The sequence below is a fragment of the Salvelinus alpinus genome, chromosome 1 (assembly GCF_045679555.1).
Source record: "Salvelinus alpinus chromosome 1, SLU_Salpinus.1, whole genome shotgun sequence".
NCBI classification, from domain to species: Eukaryota; Metazoa; Chordata; class Actinopteri; order Salmoniformes; family Salmonidae; genus Salvelinus; species Salvelinus alpinus.
In genome coordinates, this window is record NC_092086.1 from 30,260,270 (window position 1) to 30,281,557 (window position 21,288).

At 45.7% G+C, this 21,288-nt stretch overlaps 1 protein-coding gene across 4 annotated transcripts in view; it reads right to left on the minus strand.

Annotated features, from left to right (window-relative positions):
* arhgap17b (Rho GTPase activating protein 17b) overlaps nt 1–21,288 on the minus strand; it is a 66,633-nt gene that overhangs the window by 17,971 nt on the left and 27,374 nt on the right. For all 4 annotated transcript variants that reach the window (XM_071396095.1, XM_071396106.1, XM_071396126.1 and 1 more), the window contains exons 3-7: nt 6,126–6,230; nt 4,539–4,615; nt 3,396–3,507; nt 3,209–3,285; nt 2,135–2,252 (exon numbers count right to left, since the gene is read on the minus strand). In XM_071396095.1, the coding sequence (XP_071252196.1) occupies nt 2,135–2,252; nt 3,209–3,285; nt 3,396–3,507; nt 4,539–4,615; nt 6,126–6,230 (489 nt within the window). The remainder of the gene's footprint in view (nt 1–2,134; nt 2,253–3,208; nt 3,286–3,395; nt 3,508–4,538; nt 4,616–6,125; nt 6,231–21,288) is intronic.

A 21,288-nucleotide genomic window follows, 5' to 3' on the forward strand; every position in this document is an offset into this window, starting at 1 on the left:
CTGTCACAATAACCCTCTGTTCATACCCCTGTCACAATAACCCTCTGTTCATACCCCTGTCACAATAACCCTCTGTTCATACCCCTGTCACAATAACCCTCTGTTCATACCCGTCACAATAACCTCCTGTTCATACCCCTGTCACAATAACCCTCTGTTCATACCCCCGTCACAATAACCTCCTGTTCATACCCCTGTCACAATAACCTCCTGTTCATACCCCTGTCACAATAACCCTCTGTTCATACCCCTGTCACAATAACCCTCTGTTCATACCCCCGTCACAATAACCCTCTGTTCATACCCCCGTCACAATAACCTCCTGTTCATACCCCTGTCACAATAACCCTCTGTTCATACCCCTGTCACAATAACCCTCTGTTCATACCCGTCACAATAACCCTCTGTTCATACCCCCGTCACAATAACCTCCTGTTCATAACCCTGTCACAATAACCCTCTGTTCATACCCCCGTCACAATAACCTCCTGTTCATACCCCCGTCACAATAACCCTCTGTTCATACCCCTGTCACAATAACCCTCTGTTCATACCCCTGTCACAATAACCCTCTGTTCATACCCCTGTCACAATAACCTCCTGTTCATACCCCTGTCACAATAACCCTCTGTTCATACCCCTATCACAATAACCCTCTGTTCATACCCCTGTCACAATAACCTTCTGTTCATACCCCTGTCACAATAACCCTCTGTTCATACCCCCGTCACAATAACCCTCTGTTCATACCCCTGTCACAATAACCCTCTGTTCATACCCCTGTCACAATAACCCTCTGTTCATACCCCTGTCACAATAACCTCCTGTTCATACCCCTGTCACAATAACCTCCTGTTCATACCCCTGTCACAATAACCCTCTGTTCATACCCCTGTCACAATAACCTTCTGTTCATACCCCTGTCACAATAACCCTCTGTTCATACCCCCGTCACAATAACCCTCTGTTCATACCCCTGTCACAATAACCCTCTGTTCATACCCCTGTCACAATAACCCTCTGTTCATACCCCCGTCACAATAACCCTCTGTTCATACCCCTGTCACAATAACCCTCTGTTCATACCCCTGTCACAATAACCTTCTGTTCATACCCCTGTCACAATAACCCTCTGTTCATACCCCTGTCACAATAACCTCCTGTTCATACCCCTGTCACAATAACCCTCTGTTCATACCCCTGTCACAATAACCTTCTGTTCATACCCCTGTCACAATAACCCTCTGTTCATACCCCTGTCACAATAACCCTCTGTTCATACCCCTGTCACAATAACCCTCTGTTCATACCCCCGTCACAATAACCCTCTGTTCATACCCCTGTCACAATAACCCTCTGTTCATACCCCTGTCACAATAACCTCCTGTTCATACCCCTGTCACAATAACCTTCTGTTCATACCCCCGTCACAATAACCCTCTGTTCATACCCGTCACAATAACCCTCTGTTCATACCCCTGTCACAATAACCCTCTGTTCATACCCCTGTCACAATAACCCTCTGTTCATACCCCTGTCACAATAACCTCCTGTTCATACCTCTGTCACAATAACCCTCTGTTCAGCCAGGTCATCAGATATGATCCTGTCATGATTAGAAGCATTAGCTGGAATATGACGCCATCTTTTCAACTTTACCTCCAGTCATTAGAGCAGGAAGGTATTCCCAATTTCTCAAGGTCATCTAGGAATAGCAGGAGTGTGTGCTCTCATGCTGCCCTGTACTGTCCCTAGACTTTCCTTTATACTCAGAGTTTTTCACAGTGCTGGAAACCTGCAGAATTCCCTGGAAACCTAATTCTCCCACTTTGCCCCCCATTACATCCTCTGCTGTATGTGCACATTTGGTTATACAATACATGACATATTATAAATGATATCAGTTCAATACACTATGAAAGTAAATACATGTTGACATGATTTCAGTGGAGACACTTGATATGGCGAATCAATCTGTAAAAAACAGCTGTTCTGTTTTTATCCCAAATCAATCTAGAAAACAACAGCTTTTCTCCAGAGTCTTGTTACTACAGTATGTATTTTGCTAGCGAGTGACCAGTTCCTTTTCATTGAAAAATTCTAACTAGACTTGAATGAATACTACCTACAGTACCTTACACATCTCCACTTTGTTCAGGGCCTCGTCCATCTCGTCTTTGAGAGTCTCAACCTTGGCGACAGTGGCCTGGTAGTTTGTGGAAAAGTGAATAGACTTGCTTGCCTGCAACCACCTGGAACAAAAAGAAAATATAATGGAGATGTGGAACTTTGTCTCATCTATGCGTGAACATAGATCTTTATTTGACAAATGCACATACAACTTTTGCAAAATAAAAAAATGTATTTGGCATAGCTTTATTTATGGGGTTCTAGTCCAGTAGCTGGCTCTGGGGTTCTGGTCGAGTACCTGGCTCTGGGGTTCTAGTACAGTAACTGGCTCTGGGGTTCTAGTCCAGTACCTGGCTCTGGGGTTCTAGTCCAGTACCTGGCTCTGGGGTTCTAGTCCAGTACCTGGCTCTGGGGTTCTAGTCCAGTACCTGGCTCTGGGGTTCTAGTCCAGTACCTGGCTCTGGGGTTCTAGTCCAGTACCTGGCTCTGGGGTTCTAGTCCAGTACCTGGCTCTGGGGTTCTAGTCCAGTACCTGGCTCTGGGGTTCTAGTCCAGTACCTGGCTCTGGGGTTCTAGTACAGTACCTGGCTCTGGGGTTCTAGTACAGTACCTGGCTCTGGGGTTCTAGTACAGTACCTGGCTCTGGGGTTCTAGTCCAGTAACTGGCTCTGGGGTTCTAGTCCAGTAACTGGCTCTGGGGTTCTAGTCCAGTAACTGGCTCTGGGGTTCTAGTACAGTAACTGGCTCTGGGGTTCTAGTCCAGTAACTGGCTCTGGGGTTCTAGTCCAGTAACTGGCTCTGGGGTTCTAGTCCAGTAACTGGCTCTGGGGTTCTAGTCCAGTAACTGGCTCTGGGGTTCTAGTACAGTACCTGGCTCTGGTGTTCTAGTACAGTACCTGGCTCTGGTGTTCTAGTACAGTACCTGGCTCTGGGGTTCTAGTACAGTACCGGGCTCTGGGGTTCTAGTACAGTACCTGGCTCGGGGGTTCTAGTCCAGTAACTGGCTCTGGGGTTCTAGTACAGTACTTGGCTCTGGGGTTCTAGTACAGTACCTGGCTCTGGGGTTCTAGTACAGTACCTGGCTCTGGCTGAGTCATAGTCTAGGACTAGCTTAGCCAGCTGTTTCCTCTGTCTCAGGATGTTGGGAATGTCCACCTGGGTAGGTATAGGAGTGATCATAAATGGTGTCATTATCATTAGTATGACCATTGGCATGCTCAGTGTTATCAATGCCAGGGTAAGATATGGAGAGTGTTGGTGGTCACCTCTGCTAGCTGGTTGAGAGGTTCCAGGATGTCTCTCTCTAGCTGGACCTCGTGTTGCATCAGCTCAGACGCTAGTCTGCTCTCTGCCTCCCCACACACATCCATCATCTTACTGCCACACACACACAAAAGACACGCACGCGTAAAGACACGCACGCGTAAAGACACGCACGCGTAAAGACACGCACGCGTAAATACACTCACGCGTAAAGACACACACGCGTAAAGACACTCACGCGTAAAGACACACACGCGTAAAGACACACACGCGTAAAGACACACACGCGTAAAGACACACACGCGTAAATACACACACGCGTAAAGACACACACGCGTAAAGACACTCACGCGTAAAGACACACACGCGTAAAGACACACACGCGTAAAGACACACACGTAAAGACACACACACGTAAAGACGAGCACACGTAAAGACGAGCACACGTAAAGACACACACGCGTAAAGACGAGCACACGTAAAGACACACACGCGTAAAGACACACACGCGTAAAGACACACACGCGTAAAGACACACACGCGTAAAGACACACACACGTAAAGACACACACGCGTAAAGACACACACGCGTAAAGACACACACGTAAAGACACACACGCGTAAAGACGAGCACACGTAAAGACACACACGTAAAGACACTCACGCGTAAAGACGAGCACACGTAAAGACACACACGTAAAGACACACACGTAAAGACACACACACGTAAAGACGAGCACACGTAAAGACACATACACACAGATAAACAGAGAGAAAGAGGAGAGAGAGAGAGACACACACCATTATCACTGCATTATCAATCCTAAAGCTGAGAGTAATAGGTAATGTAGGAATACCACTAACACATTTGGGGACTTTTAAACAACCATATCCATCCCTGTATAACTCTCACTAGTTTAGTCCTGGAATCTGATCATGTTTTGTGCTTATGGACTAACTTTCTCAACTGAATCTTTCTGAATCCGCATGTTAAACATGGAGAAACCATGTTCAAACCACAGATATCATTGTCTGGTTTCCCAAACACAGATGTAGCCTGGTCTTGGACTAAGAAGCATGGAGAATCTCCATTGTACCTGGGAAACCGGACCCATATATGTCTGCTGTCACTGCTCCACACTCACCCAATCAGTGACTCCTCCCCCAGCTGGCTTCCTCCATCCTGCATGGCCTGGGACAGCGCTGTCAGAGGGAGCTTTTTCTGTGGCAGGAAATACAAGGCATCATGGGGTTTGTAGTTAAATTGCTCAACACAAGACATGTTACTGTATCATCTTTCATCTCGGACACCCAGAACTAAAATGTTGTATTATGCGCCAGATGCTCGATTAAGTTCTGGGGGGAGACGTGTTAGGATATATAGACTAGCGAAGTGACTAGAGACTAGCGAAGTGTCCACCCCTCGAAACACAAACTCTCAGCCAGTTCTGGGCAAGTCTATTCGGAATTATAAAGGTCCATGTATCGAACACGAGATAAGCAGACAATTCTGGAGTGAAAGTAATGACAGTAACAGAAGAGGAGAGGGTGAGAAGGAGAGGTAGAGAAGGAGAAGGAGAGGGTGAGAAGGAGAGGAAGAGAAGAGGAGAGGGTGAGAAGGAGAGGTAGAGAAGGAGAGATAGAAGAGGAGAGGGTGAGAAGGAGAGGTAGAGAAGGAGAAGGAGAGGGTGAGAAGGAGAGGTAGAGAAGGAGAAGGAGAGGGTGAGAAGGAGAGAAGGAGAGGAAGAGAAGAGGAGAGGTAGAGAAGGAGAGATAGAAGAAGAAGAGGAGGAGAGATAGAAGAGGGCGAGAAGGAGAGATAGAAGAGGAGAGGGTGAGAAGGAGAGGAAGAGAGGTAGAGATAGAAGAGGAGAGGGTGAGAAGGAGAGGTAGAGATAGAAGAGGAGAGGGTGAGAAGGAGAGATAGAAGAGGAGAGGGTGAGAAGGAGAGATAGAAGAGGAGAGGGTGAGAAGGAGAGATAGAAGAGGAGAGGGTGAGAAGGAGAGATAGAAGAGGAGAGGGTGAGAAGGAGAGATAGAAGAGGAGAGGGTGAGAAGGAAAGGGTGAGAAGGAGAGAGAGAAGAGGAGAGGGTGAGAAGGAGAGGAAGAGAAGAGCAGAGGGTGAGAAGGAGAGGAGGAGAAGGAGAGATAGAAGAGGAGAGGGTGAGAAGGAGAGGTAGAGAAGGAGAGATAGAAGAGGAGAGGGTGAGAAGGAGAGGTAGAGAAGGAGAGATAGAAGAGGAGAGGGTGAGAAGGTGTGATAATAGAGGATGAGAAGAGAGGTAGAGAAGGAGAGATAGAAGAGGAGAGGGTGAGAAGGTGTGATAATAGAGGATGAGAAGGAGAGATAGAAGAGGAGAGGGTGAGAAGGTGTGATAGGAGGAGAGGGTGAGAAGGAGAGATAGAAGAGGAGAGGGTGAGAAGGAGAGGGTGAGAAGGAGAGATAGAAGAGGAGAGGGTGAGAAGGAGAGGAAGAGAAGAGCAGAGGGTGAGAAGGAGAGGAGGAGAAGGAGAGATAGAAGAGGAGAGGGTGAGAAGGAGAGGTAGAGAAGGAGAGATAGAAGAGGAGAGGGTGAGAAGGAGAGGTAGAGAAGGAGAGATAGAAGAGGAGAGGGTGAGAAGGTGTGATAATAGAGGATGAGAAGGAGGTAGAGAAGGAGAGATAGAAGAGGAGAGGGTGAGAAGGTGTGATAATAGAGGATGAGGAGGTAGAGAAGGAGATTGTCCTTACGTGTCTCTTTTCTGCCTCCGTTCCGATGTGACCCTGTAGACAGGTGACCAGTCTCTTGTGTGCGTTGTGGGACACCAGACGGACCAGCTCCATGCGCCTCTCAATCTGCAATCACACATTCACACTCATGATCGTCAGAAGAAACTAGGTCAGAAGAAACACAAATGAACACAAGCACACACACACATCGTCACAAAACACATAATAGAATGGTACCGCAATATAGTCTTTCTCTATATCAGTGCTCTCCAACCCTGTTCCTGTAGAGGTACCCTCCTGTAGGTTTTAACTCCAACCCTGTTCCTGTAGAGGTACCCTCCTGTAGGTTTTATCCAACCCTGTTCCTGTAGAGGTACCCTCCTGTAGGTTTTAACTCCAACCCTGTTCCTGTAGAGGTACCCTCCTGTAGGTTTTATCCAACCCTGTTCCTGTAGAGGTACCCTCCTGTAGGTTTTATCCAACCCTGTTCCTGTAGAGGTACCCTCCTGTAGGTTTTAACTCCAACCCTGTTCCTGTAGAGGTACCCTCCTGTAGGTTTTATCCAACCCTGTTCCTGTAGGTACCCTCCTGTAGGTTTTCACTCCAACCCTGTTCCTGGAGAGCTACCCTCCTGTAGGTTTTAACTCCAAACCTGTTAATGGAGAGCTACCCTCCTGTAGGTTTTCACTCCAAACCTGTTCCTGGAGAGCTACCCTCCTGTAGGTTTTAACTCCAAACCTGTTAATGGAGAGCTACCCTCCTGTAGGTTTTCACTCCAAACCTGTTCCTGGAGAGCTACCCTTCTCTAGATTTTAACTCCAAACCTGTTCCTGGAGAGCTACCCTCCTGTAGATTTTAACTCCAAACCTGTTCCTGGAGAGCTACCCTCCTGTAGATTTTAACTCCAAACCTGTTCCTGGAGAGCTACCCTCCTGTAGATTTTAACTCCAAACCTGTTCCTGGAGAGCTACCCTCCTGTAGATTTTAACTCCAAACCTGTTCCTGGAGAGCTACCCTCCTGTAGATTTTAACTCTAAACCTGTTCCTGGAGAGCTACCCTCCTGTAGATTTTAACTCTAAACCTGTTCCTGGAGAGCTACCCTACTGACAACCCTGATCTATACCGTTGTTGTACCAATGTTTTGCATTTCTGTTTCATTCAAATAGATATAATGCATGTCCATTGCATAATGGTTATAGACCTAGTTCTGTGAAATGATTGAGTGGAAGAAGCTGTTTTGACTGGCTTCCAGGTCCAGAGTTGAGCTATTAGAGTCCACAAACTAAAGGACTGTATAAAAAGGAAGCAGGGGGTTTTAACTATCAAGATGTGTTTATGAGGTCCACACACTGTGGCCTTCTTAGTGTAGTTCCTGTATGGGACTATGAGCAAAAGTATTACAGTCAGCAAACTATCTTATTCCAAGCAAATGAAACCCCAACGCCATGTGTGTAACTAAAGCAGGGGGTTCTGGAGCATAGTGATTTGCCTATACAGTCCACAGTATTCTGATGAACTTTCAGTATGACTGTTGTTCTCTGGTGCTAAGTGTTTACTTCCTCTTCTGTTTCACTGTGACCACCCAGCTGGTTCTGCAGCCACGTTATTGGCTGGGAGACCTCTCTCGCACACTCTCTCTCTCTCGCACACTCTCTCTCTCGCTCTCTGTCTCTCTTGATCTCTCGCTCTCTGGCTCTTTCTCTTGCGCACGCTCTCTCTCTCTTGCGCGCGCTCTCTCTCTCTCGCTCTCTCTCTCTCTCGCACTTTCCACCGCGCACTCTCAATCCCATGCATTTCCCTCCAGCTGCTTCTCCATGCCAGCTGGGGTGAAGCTCTCTCTCTCTGGATCCAATTGATTCAGTGTAACAGTGATCCTGGGCAGTGATTCATGCCTGCTAGTAATAACTGTAATGTGTATCCAGACCCTCATCACTGGGTGCCAGGTTGCCGGAGTAGGGCTGCGTCCCAAATGGCACCCCTATACCAGTATAGTGTACTACTTTGTCCAGGGCCCATAGGGTTCTGGTCAAAATTAGTACACTATACAGAGAATAGGGTGCCATTTGGGACACAGCCTTGAGTTATGACAGAAGGTGGTGGTCAAAAGAGAAAGAGTTCAATAACAGCAATGGAGAACTGACTTCTGAAAACCAGCACTGGTCTCATTCAGCACTACTGATGGGAAGAAACAGACAGATAAACAGAATAATATATAGTATTACACCCTGCCCTGGAGACTGGCCTGGAGACTGGCCTGAAGACTGCCCTGGAGACTGCCCTGGAGACTGGCCTGGAGACTGGCGAGGGATGAAATAAGGAGTACATACACACAGACGCCACCCTCACCTTCCTCCCTCCATTATGTGTAATGATGTTTAAAAGTTTACAGGCCTATTATTGAGGATGTCTTTTTCCAGCAGACAGCACAGATCAGTAGCCAGTAAAAACAGTCAGTGGACTGAGCAGCCAGTTGACCCCTGACCCTGGCTCAAAGGAAATATGGAAGATCCAGAGCAGTGAGTCAGAGCAGTGCTGATGTGGGGTTTAGGCTTTGTCCTCAGAGACAGCTTCTCTCTCTCTCCCTTTCTCTTGGTTTCTCTCTCCCCATGTCCATGTCTAGGGCAGCAGCCTCTAAGCTGCAGGGTTGAGTAACCGGCTGGTAGCTGGCTCGTAATGGCTATTTAACAGTCTGATGGCCTTGAGATAGAAGCTGTTTTTCAGTCTCTCGGTCCCAGCTTTGATGCACCTGTACTGACCTCGCCTCCCCCAACATCTTTTCCCCAGGTTCAGTCCAGTCCAACAGACACGGGCCGGTCTGACAGCGCTAGCTCCTCTCCTGCTACTGAGTCAACCATGTCCAAACAAGATGACCACTTAGCCATTTAAATACACAGAGGCCCTGCATAACTAAAGTGACACATTTCAACAGGCTAAACTAACATTCAGCTCATGTTGAGGAAAGTTGGTGATGTATCATGTTATTGAACGTGATCTGCACACTTATATCTACCACTTGGAGATAAATAAAGTGGATTAAACGGAATTGAGCTGTGCCTTGTTAGAGCATAATAGAACAAGGAAACTGTGACTGTATCTATAGACTAAACCCTATGGTTTAGGGAGGGCTATCCTTTCTGGAGATGGGTAAGAAAACACATTGCAAGCAGACACACCTGTAACTGGTTACCTGCCAGATGGATAAGGCTAACAGTATGAATGAATCATCTGTGGTAAACTAGACGTTTACAAGATATGTTTGCATGCCATTTGCTACAATACCTGGTCTCTCTTGACATATTGAGCTACAGTACCTGGTCTCTCTTGACATATTGAGCTACAGTACCTGGTCTCTCTTGACATATTGAGCTACATTACCTGGTCTCTCTTGACATATTGAGCTACAGTACCTGGTCTCTCTTGACATATTGAGCTAAAGTACCTGGTCTCTCTTGACATATTGAGCTACAATACCTAGTCTCTCTTGACATAGAGCTACAATACCTAGTCTCTCTTGACATAGAGCTACAATACCTAGTCTCTCTTGACATAGAGCTACAATACCTAGTCTCTCTTGACATATTGAGCTACAATACCTGGTCTCTCTTGACATATTGAGCTACAATACCTGGTCTCTCTTGACATATTGAGCTACAATACCTAGTCTCTCTTGACATATTGAGCTACAATACCTGGTCTCTCTTGACATATTGAGCTACAGTAACTGGTCTCTCTTGACATATTGAGCTACAGTACCTAGTCTCTCTAGACATATTGAGCTACAGTACCTGGTCACTCTTGACATATTGAGCTACATTACCTGGTCTCTCTTGACATATTGAGCTACAGTACCTAGTCTCTCTTGACATATTCAGCTACAGTACCTGGTCTCTCTTGACATATTGAGCTACAGTACCTAGTCTCTCTTGACATATTCAGCTACAGTACCTGGTCTCTCTTGACATATTGAGCTACAATACCTGGTCTCTCTTGACATATTGAGCTACAGTACCTGGTCTCTCTTGACATATTCAGCTACAGTACCTGGTCTCTCTAGACATATTGAGCTACAGTACCTGGTCTCTCTTGACATATTGAGCTACAGTACCTGGTCTCTCTTGACATATTGAGCTACAATACCTAGTCTCTCTTGACATATTGAGCTACAGTACCTGGTCTCTCTTGACATATTGAGCTACAGTACCTGGTCTCTCTTGACATATTGAGCTACAGTACCTGGTCTCTCTTGACATATTGAGCTACAGTACCTGGTCTCTCTTGACATATTGAGCTACAGTACCTGGTCTCTCTTGACATATTGAGCTACAGTACCTGGTCTCTCTTGACATATTGAGCTATCCACCCGCAAACAGCAAACTGTGGGTTAAATCTGTTTATTATACTGTATCTGTTGAAATTAATTGAATGTGTCTGCCATCTGTCTCTGTTTGTTTACGGTATCATTGCTTATGTGTGATGCCTGTGTTTGTATATGCAGGCATATGTGTATAGACAAAACATTATGAACACCTGCTCTTTCCATGACAAACTGACCAGGTGAAATAGAGTAAAAGCTATGATGCCTTATTAATGTCACTTGTTAAATCCACTTCAATCAGTGTAGATGAAGGGGGTGAGAAGGGTTAAAGAAGGATTGTTAAGCCTTGAGACAATTAGACATGGATTGTGTATGTGTGTCATTTAGAGGGTGAATGGGCAAGACAAAAGATTTAAGTTCCTTTTAACAGGGTATGATAGTAGGTTCCAAGCACAACGGTTTGAGTGTGCCAAGAACTGCAACCTGCTGGGTTTTTCACGCTCAACAGTTTCCCATGTGTATCAAGAATGGTACACCACCCAAAGGACATCCAGCCAACTTGACACAACTGTGGGAAGCATTGGAGTCAACATGGGCCAGCATCCCTGTGGAACACTTTTGACACCTTGTAGAGTCCATGCCCCAACGAATTGAGGCTGTTCTGAGGGCAAAAGTGGGTGCAACTCAATATTAGGAAGGTGCTTGTGTGTGTGTGTGGGGGGGACCTAAAATCCCCAAAAGTTCCCACAAGGATAGTAAAACAAGGAAAATTCTACCTTGTGGGGACATTTCCCACAACCCCGTGAGGACAAATGTTATTTTAAGCTTAGAGGTTAGGTTAAAGGTTCGGAGTTAGGTTTAGGTTTAGGGTTAGTGTTACGGGTTAGGGTTATGCTAGGAAAAAATGGATTTTGAATGGAAATTCATTAGGTCCCCACGAGGATAGAAGAACATAATGTGTGAGTTTGTGTGTACATGTAGGCATACTTGCGTTTGTATATGCAGGCAATACCCTTCAAGGGTGAAAATGCCTGTATAAAACCCACCAGAAAGGAACTCTGAATGCTGGAACTAGACTGTCATCCATGTGATACGAACCATAGCCCTGACTTGGACTGCCCTCACGCTCAGAGAGACATTAGCATTCAACTAGTGAAGCACATTCCAGTGAAGAGGGGAAATAGATAGTAGGAGTGTCTTGGCAGCACAAAGCACTTCTGCAGGAGCAAAGTTTAGCTGAGGGAGAACTTGTGGGAAGGAATCCCTATCTCCTGAATTCTTTCCAGGGGAGAGTCTTGAGGGAGTTAAAGGCTGTGTCTCAATACTTGTAAACAGCTTCTTACTGCATTCTCACCAAGGAAGAGACAGTCAGCATAGCAGAGAGTTAGGATGTGTTTCAATATTAGTAAACAGTTTCCTCAGCCTCAACTTACAGTAAGTATCTCCATCATGGTCATTCATATGTGAAAGATTGGATTTCACTTTCCTTTCCATATCACTTTTACCTGTTATGTTATTTCAGTTTGTGATTATGAATGTCACTCCCTGACCTTAGAGATCCTTTTTATGTCTCTATTTTGGTTTGGTCAGGGCGTGAGTTGGGGTGGGCATTCTATGTTTTGTGTTCTATGTTTTCTATTTCTGTGTGTTTGGCCGGGTATGGTTCTCAGAGGCAGCTGTCTATCGTTGTCTCTGATTGAGAACCATACTTAGGTAGCCTTTTCCCACCTGTGTTTTGTAGGTAGTTGTTTTCTGTTTAGTTTGGTTACGTTACAGAACTGTTCGTTTGTCTCTTTCTTATTTTTGTTCGTAGTGTTCTGAGTTAAATAAAAATCATGAACACGTACGACGCTGCGCTTTGGTCCACACCTTCTTCATACGACGACCGTTACAGAACTACCCACCACCAAGGGACCAAGCAGCGTGGTGAAAGGGACTCCTGGACAGGTGAGCAGTGCTATCTGGAGTATGAGACAACCTGGGAGGAGATAGAGGTGGTCGGTCGACCCAGGGAGAGTGCCGGAGCCCGCCTGGGATTCTCTAGAACAGTGCGAGGAGGGATACCGGAGAATGGAGTTGGCGTGGCGAGCATGGGACTGGTCAGGCCACGTGCTATGGCAGGGGTCGGGAACCTATGGCTCCCGAGCCAGGTGTGGCTCTTTTGATGATTGTATCTGGCTCGCAGATAAAACAAAATATTCTCACTTGTTTTAATCCATCCATCGATTTTTCACTGCTCATGTCCTGTTCAGGGCTGCAGGAGCAATTGTCCATTATTTTAATTAAATGATACTGGCCTACGTTGGCCGTTGCTAGGTAAAACAGGTAAACGCCTCCTTTTGAATCAGTCTGCTCGGTCATTAGCTCAAAGCTAATGACCGAAGAAGATGGCGAAAAGAAAAAAAGATGACGAGTATCGTACATTTCAGGACGAATGGACCGAAGAATTCGCCTTTGTGGAGAGAGCAGGTTCTGCGGTGTGTCTAATTTGCAATGACAAAATTACATTGATGAAACGGTCGAATGTAAAGCGGCACTTCGACACGCGCCATGCTACCTTTGCATCAAAATACCCTGCGGGAGACAGCAGAAAGAAAGCGTGCCAAGAGCTACTGAGCAGGGTGCAAGCTAGCCAGCAGCAACTCCGCGTATGGACCCGGCAAGGTGACTATAATTCCGCTAGCTTTGCTGGATCTTTAGCAATAGTGAGGAACGGAAAACCATTCACAGATGGCGAGTATGCTAAAACGTTCATGCTGGATGTAGCCAATGAACTTTTTGATGATCTTCCGAACAAAGACAAGATAATTAAACGGATACAAGACATGCCTCTCTCGGCAAGAACTGTTCATGATCGTACCATCGTGATGGCAAACAAAGTGGAGGAAACGCAAGTGAAGGACATAAATGCAGCGCCGTTCTTTTCCCTGGCTTTGGATGAGTCAACAGACGTGAGCCATTTGTCGCAGTTCAGCGTGATTGCAAGATATGCTGTTGGTGACACACTGCGCGAAGAAAGTCTTGCAGTTCTGCCATTAAAAGGGTCCACAAGAGGTGAGGATTTATTTAAGTCTTTCATGGAGTTTGCTCAAGAAAAAAATCTACCTATGGATAAACTTCTCTCAGTGTGTACTGATGGTGCTCCGTGTATGGTGGGGAATAAAAAAGGATTTGTGGCGCTTCTCCGTGAACATGAAAATAGACCCATCCTAAGTTTCCATTGCATTCTACACCAGGAGGCACTTTGTGCTCAGATGTGTGACAGGCAGTTTGGGGAAGTGATGTCGCTGGTCATTCGTGTGATCAACTTTATTGTTGCTCGAGCCTTAAATGATCGCCAGTTTAAAACACTGCTGGATGAAGTTGTAAATAACTATCCTGGTCTGCTTTTGCACAGCAATGTGCGTTGGTTGTCAAGAGGGAAGGTGCTTAGCCGTTTTGCGGCTTGCCTGAAAGAAATCCGGACTTTCCATGAAATGAAAGGCATCGAGCATCCTGAGCTAGCCGAAACTGAGTGGCTCCTCATGTTTTACTATCTCGTAGATATGACTGAACATCTGAACCAGCTCAACGTGAAAATGCAAGGCATTGGAAATACAGTGTTATCCCTTCAACAAGCTGTGTTTGCTTTTGAAAACAAGCTAGAACCTTTCATCATGGATCTTGAAACAGGTCGTTTACTACATTTTGAAAAACTGTGCCAATTTAAAGATGCATGCACAGCAAGTGAGCCTATTCAAAACTTTGATCTCCACCAGCTAGCTCGCTGCACATCCAGTCTCCTACAGTCCTTCAAAGCACGCTTTGGAGAATTTCGTGAGCACACTCGTCTTTTTAAGTTCATCACCCTTCCAAACGAGTGTTCACTGAACACAGCCGACCTGAGTTACATTCCTGGTGTCTCCGTCAGAGATTTTGAAGCAGAAGTGGCTGACCTGAAGGCCTCAGACATGTGGGTGAATAAGTTCAAGTCACTGAATGAAGATTTGGAAAGAATCACACGACAGAAAGCGGAGTTGGCGAGCAAGCACATGTGGACAGAAATGAAAAAACTTCAACCCGAAGACCAGCTGATTCTCAAAACTTGGAACGTGCTTCCTGTCACATACCACACACTGCAGCGTGTGAGTATTGCTGTATTGACCATGTTTGGATCTACGTATGCATGTGAGCAGTCATTCTCACATCTTAAAAACATCAAGTCCAACCTACGATCACGTTTAACGGATGAAAGCCTCAACGCTTGCATGAAGCTTAACCTCACCAAGTACCAACCAGACTACAAAGACATCAGCAAATCCATGCAGCACCAGAAGTCGCATTAATGGTGAGTATTATAACAACATTATTTAAGAATAAATTCAGAGGCTTATTATACTGACATTTAGTTGAATTCACTTTTAAAATATATTATATGGCTCTCACGGAAATAAATTTCCCAATTTTTTGCTTTCATGGCTCTCTTAGTCAAAAAGGTTCCCGACCTCTGTGCTATGGGGTGATGCTCACGGTGTCGAGGCGGAGCATTCACAGGCCGGTGTGCTCGGTGCCAGCGTCCCGCATTTTCCGGGTGGAAGCTGGCATCCAGCCAGAACGGGTGGGGCCAGCTCTGCGCTCGAGACCGCCAATGCGCCTCCACGGCCCAGTGTATCCGGTGCCTCGGCCAAGGAAGAGGCTTCCTGGATGTCTCCCCAGCCTGGTGAGTCCTGTGCCTGCTCCCAGAGCCAGGTCTCCTGTGTGTCTCCCCAGCGCTGTGAGTCCTGTCCGGAGCTGCCAGAGTCGCCCTCCTGTCCGGAGCTGCCAGAGTCGCCCTCCTGTCCGGAGCTGCCAGAGTCGCCCTCCTGTCCGGAGCTGCCAGAGTCGCCCTCCTGTCCGGAGCTGCCAGAGTCGCCCTCCTGTCCGGAGCTGCCAGAGTCGCCCTCCTGTCCGGAGCTGCCAGAGTCGCCCTCCTGTCCGGAGCTGCCAGAGTCGCCCTCCTGTCCGGAGCTGCCAGAGTCGCCCTCCTGTCCGGGGCCCGCTGCGAGGCTCCCCAGTCTGGGGTCGGCGGCGAGGGTCCCCGCTCCAGAGGCGCCATCTATGTGGGCCAAGCCTAAGGAGGAGCGGGGTCCACGTCCCGCACCAGAGCCGCCACTGCGGATAGATGCCCACCCAGACCCTCCCCTATAGGTTTAGGTTTTGCGGACGGAGTCTGCACCTTTGGGGGGGTGGGGGGTTAAATAAAAATCATGAACACGTACCACGCTGCGCTTTGGTCCACACCTTCTTCATACGACGACCGTTACAATGAAGATAAGAGCAGGAGTGGAGGAAAGGAAGCCATTCCAGACTATTGAGATTAGAGGTAGACCGATTAATCGGAATGGCCGATTAATTAGGGCCGATTTCAAGTTTTCATAACAATCCCCCCCCAAAAATGTACACCTTTATTTAACTAGGCAAGTCAGTTAAGAACACATTCTTATTTTCAATGACGGCCTAGGAACGGTGGGTTAACTGCCTTGTTCAGGGGTAGAACGACAGATTTTTACCTTGTCAGCTCGGGGATTCAATCTTGCAACCTTACGGTTAACTAGTCCAACGCTCTAACCACCTGATTACATTGCACTCCACGAGGAGCCTGCCTGTTACGAGAATGCAGTAAGAAGTAAGTTGCTAGCTAGCATTAAACTTATCTTATAAAAAACAATCAATCAATCATAATCACTAGTTAACTACACATGGTTGATGATATTACTAGTTTATCTAGCGTGTCCTGCGTTGCATATAATCGATGCGGTGGCATTCGCTAAAAAGGACTGTCATTGCTCCAACGTGTACCTAACCATAAACATCAATGCCTTTCTTAAAATCAATACACACAAGAATATATTTTTAAACCTGCATATTTAGTTAATATTGCATGCTAACATGAATCTCTTTTAACTAGGAAAAATGGTGTCACTTCTCTTGAAGAAGTGTATAGGGTATATGCAGCAGTTTGGGCATTGATGTTTGGGCCGCCTAGCTCATTGCAAACTGTGTGAAGACTATTTCTTCCTAACAAAGACAGCCAACTTCGCCAAACGGGGGATGATTTAACAAAAGCGCATTTGCGGGGAAAAAAGTACCGAACCATAAACATCAATGCCTTTCTTAAAATCAATACACAGAAGTATATATTTTTAAACCTGCATATTTAGCTAAAAGAAATCCAGGTTAGCAGGCAATATTAACCAGGTGAAATTGTGTCACTTCTCATGCGTTCATTGCACGCAGAGTCAGGGTATATGCAACAGTTTGGGCCGCCTGGCTCGTTGCGAACTAATTTGCCAGAATTTTACGTAATTATGACATAACATTGAAGGTTGTGCAATGTAACAGGAATATTTAGACTTATGGATGCCACTCGTTAGATAAAATACGGAACGGTTCCGTATTTCACTGAAAGAATAAACGTTTTGTTTTCGAGATGATAGTTTCCGGATTCGACCATATTAATGACCTAAGGCTCGTATTTCTGTGTGTTATTATGTTATAATTAAGTCTATGGTTTGATAGAGCAGTCTGACTGAGCGATGGTAGGCACCAGCAGGCTCGAAAGCATTCATTCAAACAGCACTTTCGTGCGTTTTGCCAGCAGCTCGTCGCTGTGCTTCAAGCATTGAGCTGTTTATAACTTCAAGCCTATCAACTCCCGAGATTAGGCTGGTGTAACCGATGTGAAATGGATAGCTAGTTAGCGGGGTGCGCGCTAATAGCGTTTCAAACGTCACTCGCTCTGAGACTTGGAGTAGTTATTCCCCTTGCTCTGCATGGGTAACGCTGCTTCGAGGGTGGCTGTTCTCGATGTGTTCCTGGTCGAGCCCAGGTAGTGGCGAGGAGAGGGATGAAAGCTATACTGTTACACTGGCAATACTAAAGTGCCTATAAGAACATCCAATAGTCAAAGGTATATGAAATACAAATCGTATAGAGAGAAATAGTCCTATAATACCTACAACCTAAAACTTCTTACCTGGGAATATTGAAGACTCATGTTAAAAGGAACCACCAGCTTTCATATGTTCTCATGTTCTGAGCAAGGAACTGAAACGTTAGCTTTCTTACATGGCACATATTGCACTTTTACTTTCTTCCCCAACACTTTGTTTTTGCATTATTTAAACCAAATTGAACATGTTTCATTATTTACTTGAGGCTAAATAGATTTTACTGATGTATTATATTAAGTTAAAATAAGTGTTCATTCAGTATTGTTCTAATTGTCATTATTACGAATAAATACATTTTTATAAAAAATCGTCCGATTAATCGGTATCGGCTTTTTTTGGGTCCTCCAATAATCGGTATCAGCGTTGAAAAAGCATAAATCGGTCGACCTCTAGTTGAGATGCAGTCTCTTATTTATAGTCAATACCTTTCAACTCAGACTATGAAGTCAGCCTCAAATCCCATAGTGCATTGTGATAACCAGTAAGTACAGATTCTATACATTGTCCACTGTCTTGTACTCTATGTAGTTCCAGCATCCCCATCCATCCCTGTTCTGTTTGTCTATTCAGCCCTAGAAACTGTCACCGTTAACCAGGTGCTTAGGCTGTGTGTATATTAAGTCAAGCTTAGGTTCACAGTTCACTAAGGCAGGTCCTAAAAGTGTGACTCGAGTGTTTTTTATGAAGAGCTGAGAGAGGTGTGTAGAGTTGTCTGGCACTCACACTCCCTTTCACTTCCTCTGTTCCACTTTTACCACACTCCTTCCCTCTCTTAAAGACCATGTCTATTCAATAGAGCATGGAGACTCACTTTCTTTCCTGCTCTCTCTCCTCCTCTCAGTTAACATACTCTCTCTCTCCTCCTCTCAGTTAACATACTCTCTCTCTCCTCCTCTCAGTTAACATACTCTCTCTCTCCTCCTCTCAGTTAACATACTCTCTCTCTCCTCCTCTCAGTTAACATACTCTCTCTCTCCTCCTCTCAGTTAACATACTCTCTCTCTCCTCCTCTCAGTTAACATACTCTCTCTCTCCTCCTCTCAGTTAACATACTCTCTCTCTCCTCCTCTCAGTTAACATACTCTCTCTCTCTCCTCTCAGTTAACATACTCTCTCTCTCCTCCTCTCAGTTAACATACTCTCTCTCCTCCTCTCAGTTAACATACTCTCTCTCTCTCCTCTCAGTTAACATACTCTCTCTCCTCCTCTCAGTTAACATACTCTCTCTCTCCTCCTCTCAGTTAACATACTCTCTCTCTCCTCCTCTCAGTTAACATACTCTCTCTCTCCTCCTCTCAGTTAACATACTCTCTCTCTCCTCCTCTCAGTTAACATACTCTCTCTCTCTCCTCCTCTCAGTTAACATACTCTCTCTCTCTCCTCTCAGTTAACATACTCTCTCTCCTCCTCTCAGTTAACATACTCTCTCTCTCCTCCTCTCAGTTAACATACTCTCTCTCTCCTCCTCTCAGTTAACATACTCTCTCTCTCCTCCTCTCAGTTAACATACTCTCTCTCCTCCTCTCAGTTAACATACTCTCTCTCTCTCCTCTCAGTTAACATACTCTCTCTCCTCCTCTCAGTTAACATACTCTCTCTCTCCTCCTCTCAGTTAACATACTCTCTCTCTCCTCCTCTCAGTTAACATACTCTCTCTCTCCTTCTCTCAGTTAACATACTCTCTCTCTCCTCCTCCTCTCAGTTAACATACTCTCTCTCTCTCCTCCTCTCAGTTAACATACTCTCTCTCTCCTCCTCTCAGTTAACATACTCTCTCTCTCCTCCTCTCAGTTAACATACTCTCTCTCTCCTCCTCTCAGTTAACATACTCTCTCTCTCCTCCTCTCAGTTAACATACTCTCTCTCTCCTCCTCTCAGTTAACATACTCACTCTCTCTCCTCCTCTCAGTTAACATACTCTCTCTCTCCTCCTCCTCTCAGTTAACATACTCTCTCTCTCCTCCTCTCAGTTAACATACTCTCTCTCCTCCTCCTCTCAGTTAACATACTCTCTCTCTCTCCTCCTCTCAGTTAACATACTCTCTCTCTCTCCTCCTCTCAGTTAACATACTCTCTCTCTCTCCTCCTCTCAGTTAACATACTCTCTCTCTCTCCTCCTCTCAGTTAACATACTCTCTCTCTCTCCTCCTCTCAGTTAACATACCTCTCTCTCTCCTCCTCTCAGTTAACATACTCTCTCTCTCCTCCTCTCAGTTAACATACTCTCTCTCTCCTCCTCTCAGTTAACATACTCTCTCTCTCTCCTCCTCTCAGTTAACATACTCTCTCTCTCCTCCTCTCAGTTAACATACTCTCTCTCTCCTCCTCTCAGTTAACATACTCTCTCTCTCCTCCTCTCAGTTAACATACTCTCTCTCCTCCTCTCAGTTAACATACTCTCTCTCTCCTCCTCTCAGTTAACATACTCTCTCTCTCCTCCTCTCAGTTAACATACTCTCTCTCTCCTCCTCTCAGTTAACATACTCTCTCTCTCCTCCTCTCTGTTAACATACTCTCTCTCTCTCCTCCTCTCAGTTAACATACTCTCTCTCTCCTCCTCTCAGTTAACATACTCTCTCTCTCTCCTCCTCTCAGTTAACATACTCTCTCTCTCTTCCTCTCTGTTAACATACTCTCTCTCTCTCCTCCTCTCAGTTAACATACTCTCTCTCTCCTCCTCTCAGTTAACATACTCTCTCCTCCTCTCAGTTAACATACTCTATCTCTCTTCCTCTCTGTTAACATACTCTCTCTCTCTCCTCCTCTCAGTTAACATACTCTCTCTCTCCTCCTCTCAGTTAACATACTCTCTCTCTCCCTCTCAGTTAACATACTCTCTCTCTCCCTCTCTGTTAACATACTCTCTCTCTCTCCTCCTCTCAGTTAACATACTCTCTCTCTCCTCCTCTCAGTTAACATACTCTCTCTCTCTCCTCCTCTCAGTTAACATACTCTCTCTCTCCTCCTCTCAGTTAACATACTCTCTCTCTCTCCTCCTCTCAGTTAACATACTCTCTCTCTCTCTCTCCTCTCAGTTAACATACTCTCTCTCTCTCCTCCTCTCAGTTAACATACTCTCTCTCTTCCTCTCAGTTAACATACTCTCTCTCTCCTCTCAGTTAACACTCTCTCTCTCCTCCTCTCAGTTAACATACTCTCTCTCCTCCTCTCAGTTAACATACTCTCTTTCTCCTCCTCTCAGTTAACATACTCTCTCTCTCCTCCTCTCTGTTAACATACTCTCTCTCTCTCCTCCTCTCAGTTAACATACTCTCTCTCTCCTCCTCTCAGTTAACATACTCTCTCTCTCTCCTCCTCTCAGTTAACATACTCTCTCTCTCTTCCTCTCTGTTAACATACTCTCTCTCTCTCCTCCTCTCAGTTAACATACTCTCTCTCTCCTCCTCTCAGTTAACATACTCTCTCTCTCTCCTCCTCTCAGTTAACATACTCTATCTCTCTTCCTCTCTGTTAACATACTCTCTCTCTCTCCTCCTCTCAGTTAACATACTCTCTCTCTCCTCCTCTCAGTTAACATACTCTCTCTCTCCTCCTCTCAGTTAACATACTCTCTCTCTCTCCTCCTCTCAGTTAACATACTCTCTCTCTCCTCCTCTCAGTTAACATACTCTCTCTCTCCTCCTCTCAGTTAACATACTCTCCCTTCCTCTCAGTTAACATACTCTCTCTCTCCTCCTCTCAGTTAACATACTCTCTCTCTCTCCTCCTCTCAGTTAACATACTCTCTCTCTCTCCTCCTCTCAGTTAACATACTCTCTCTCTCTCCTCCTCTCAGTTAACATACTCTCTCTCTCTCCTCCTCTCAGTTAACATACTCTCTCTCTCTCCTCCTCTCAGTTAACATACTCTCTCTCTCTCCTCCTCTCAGTTAACATA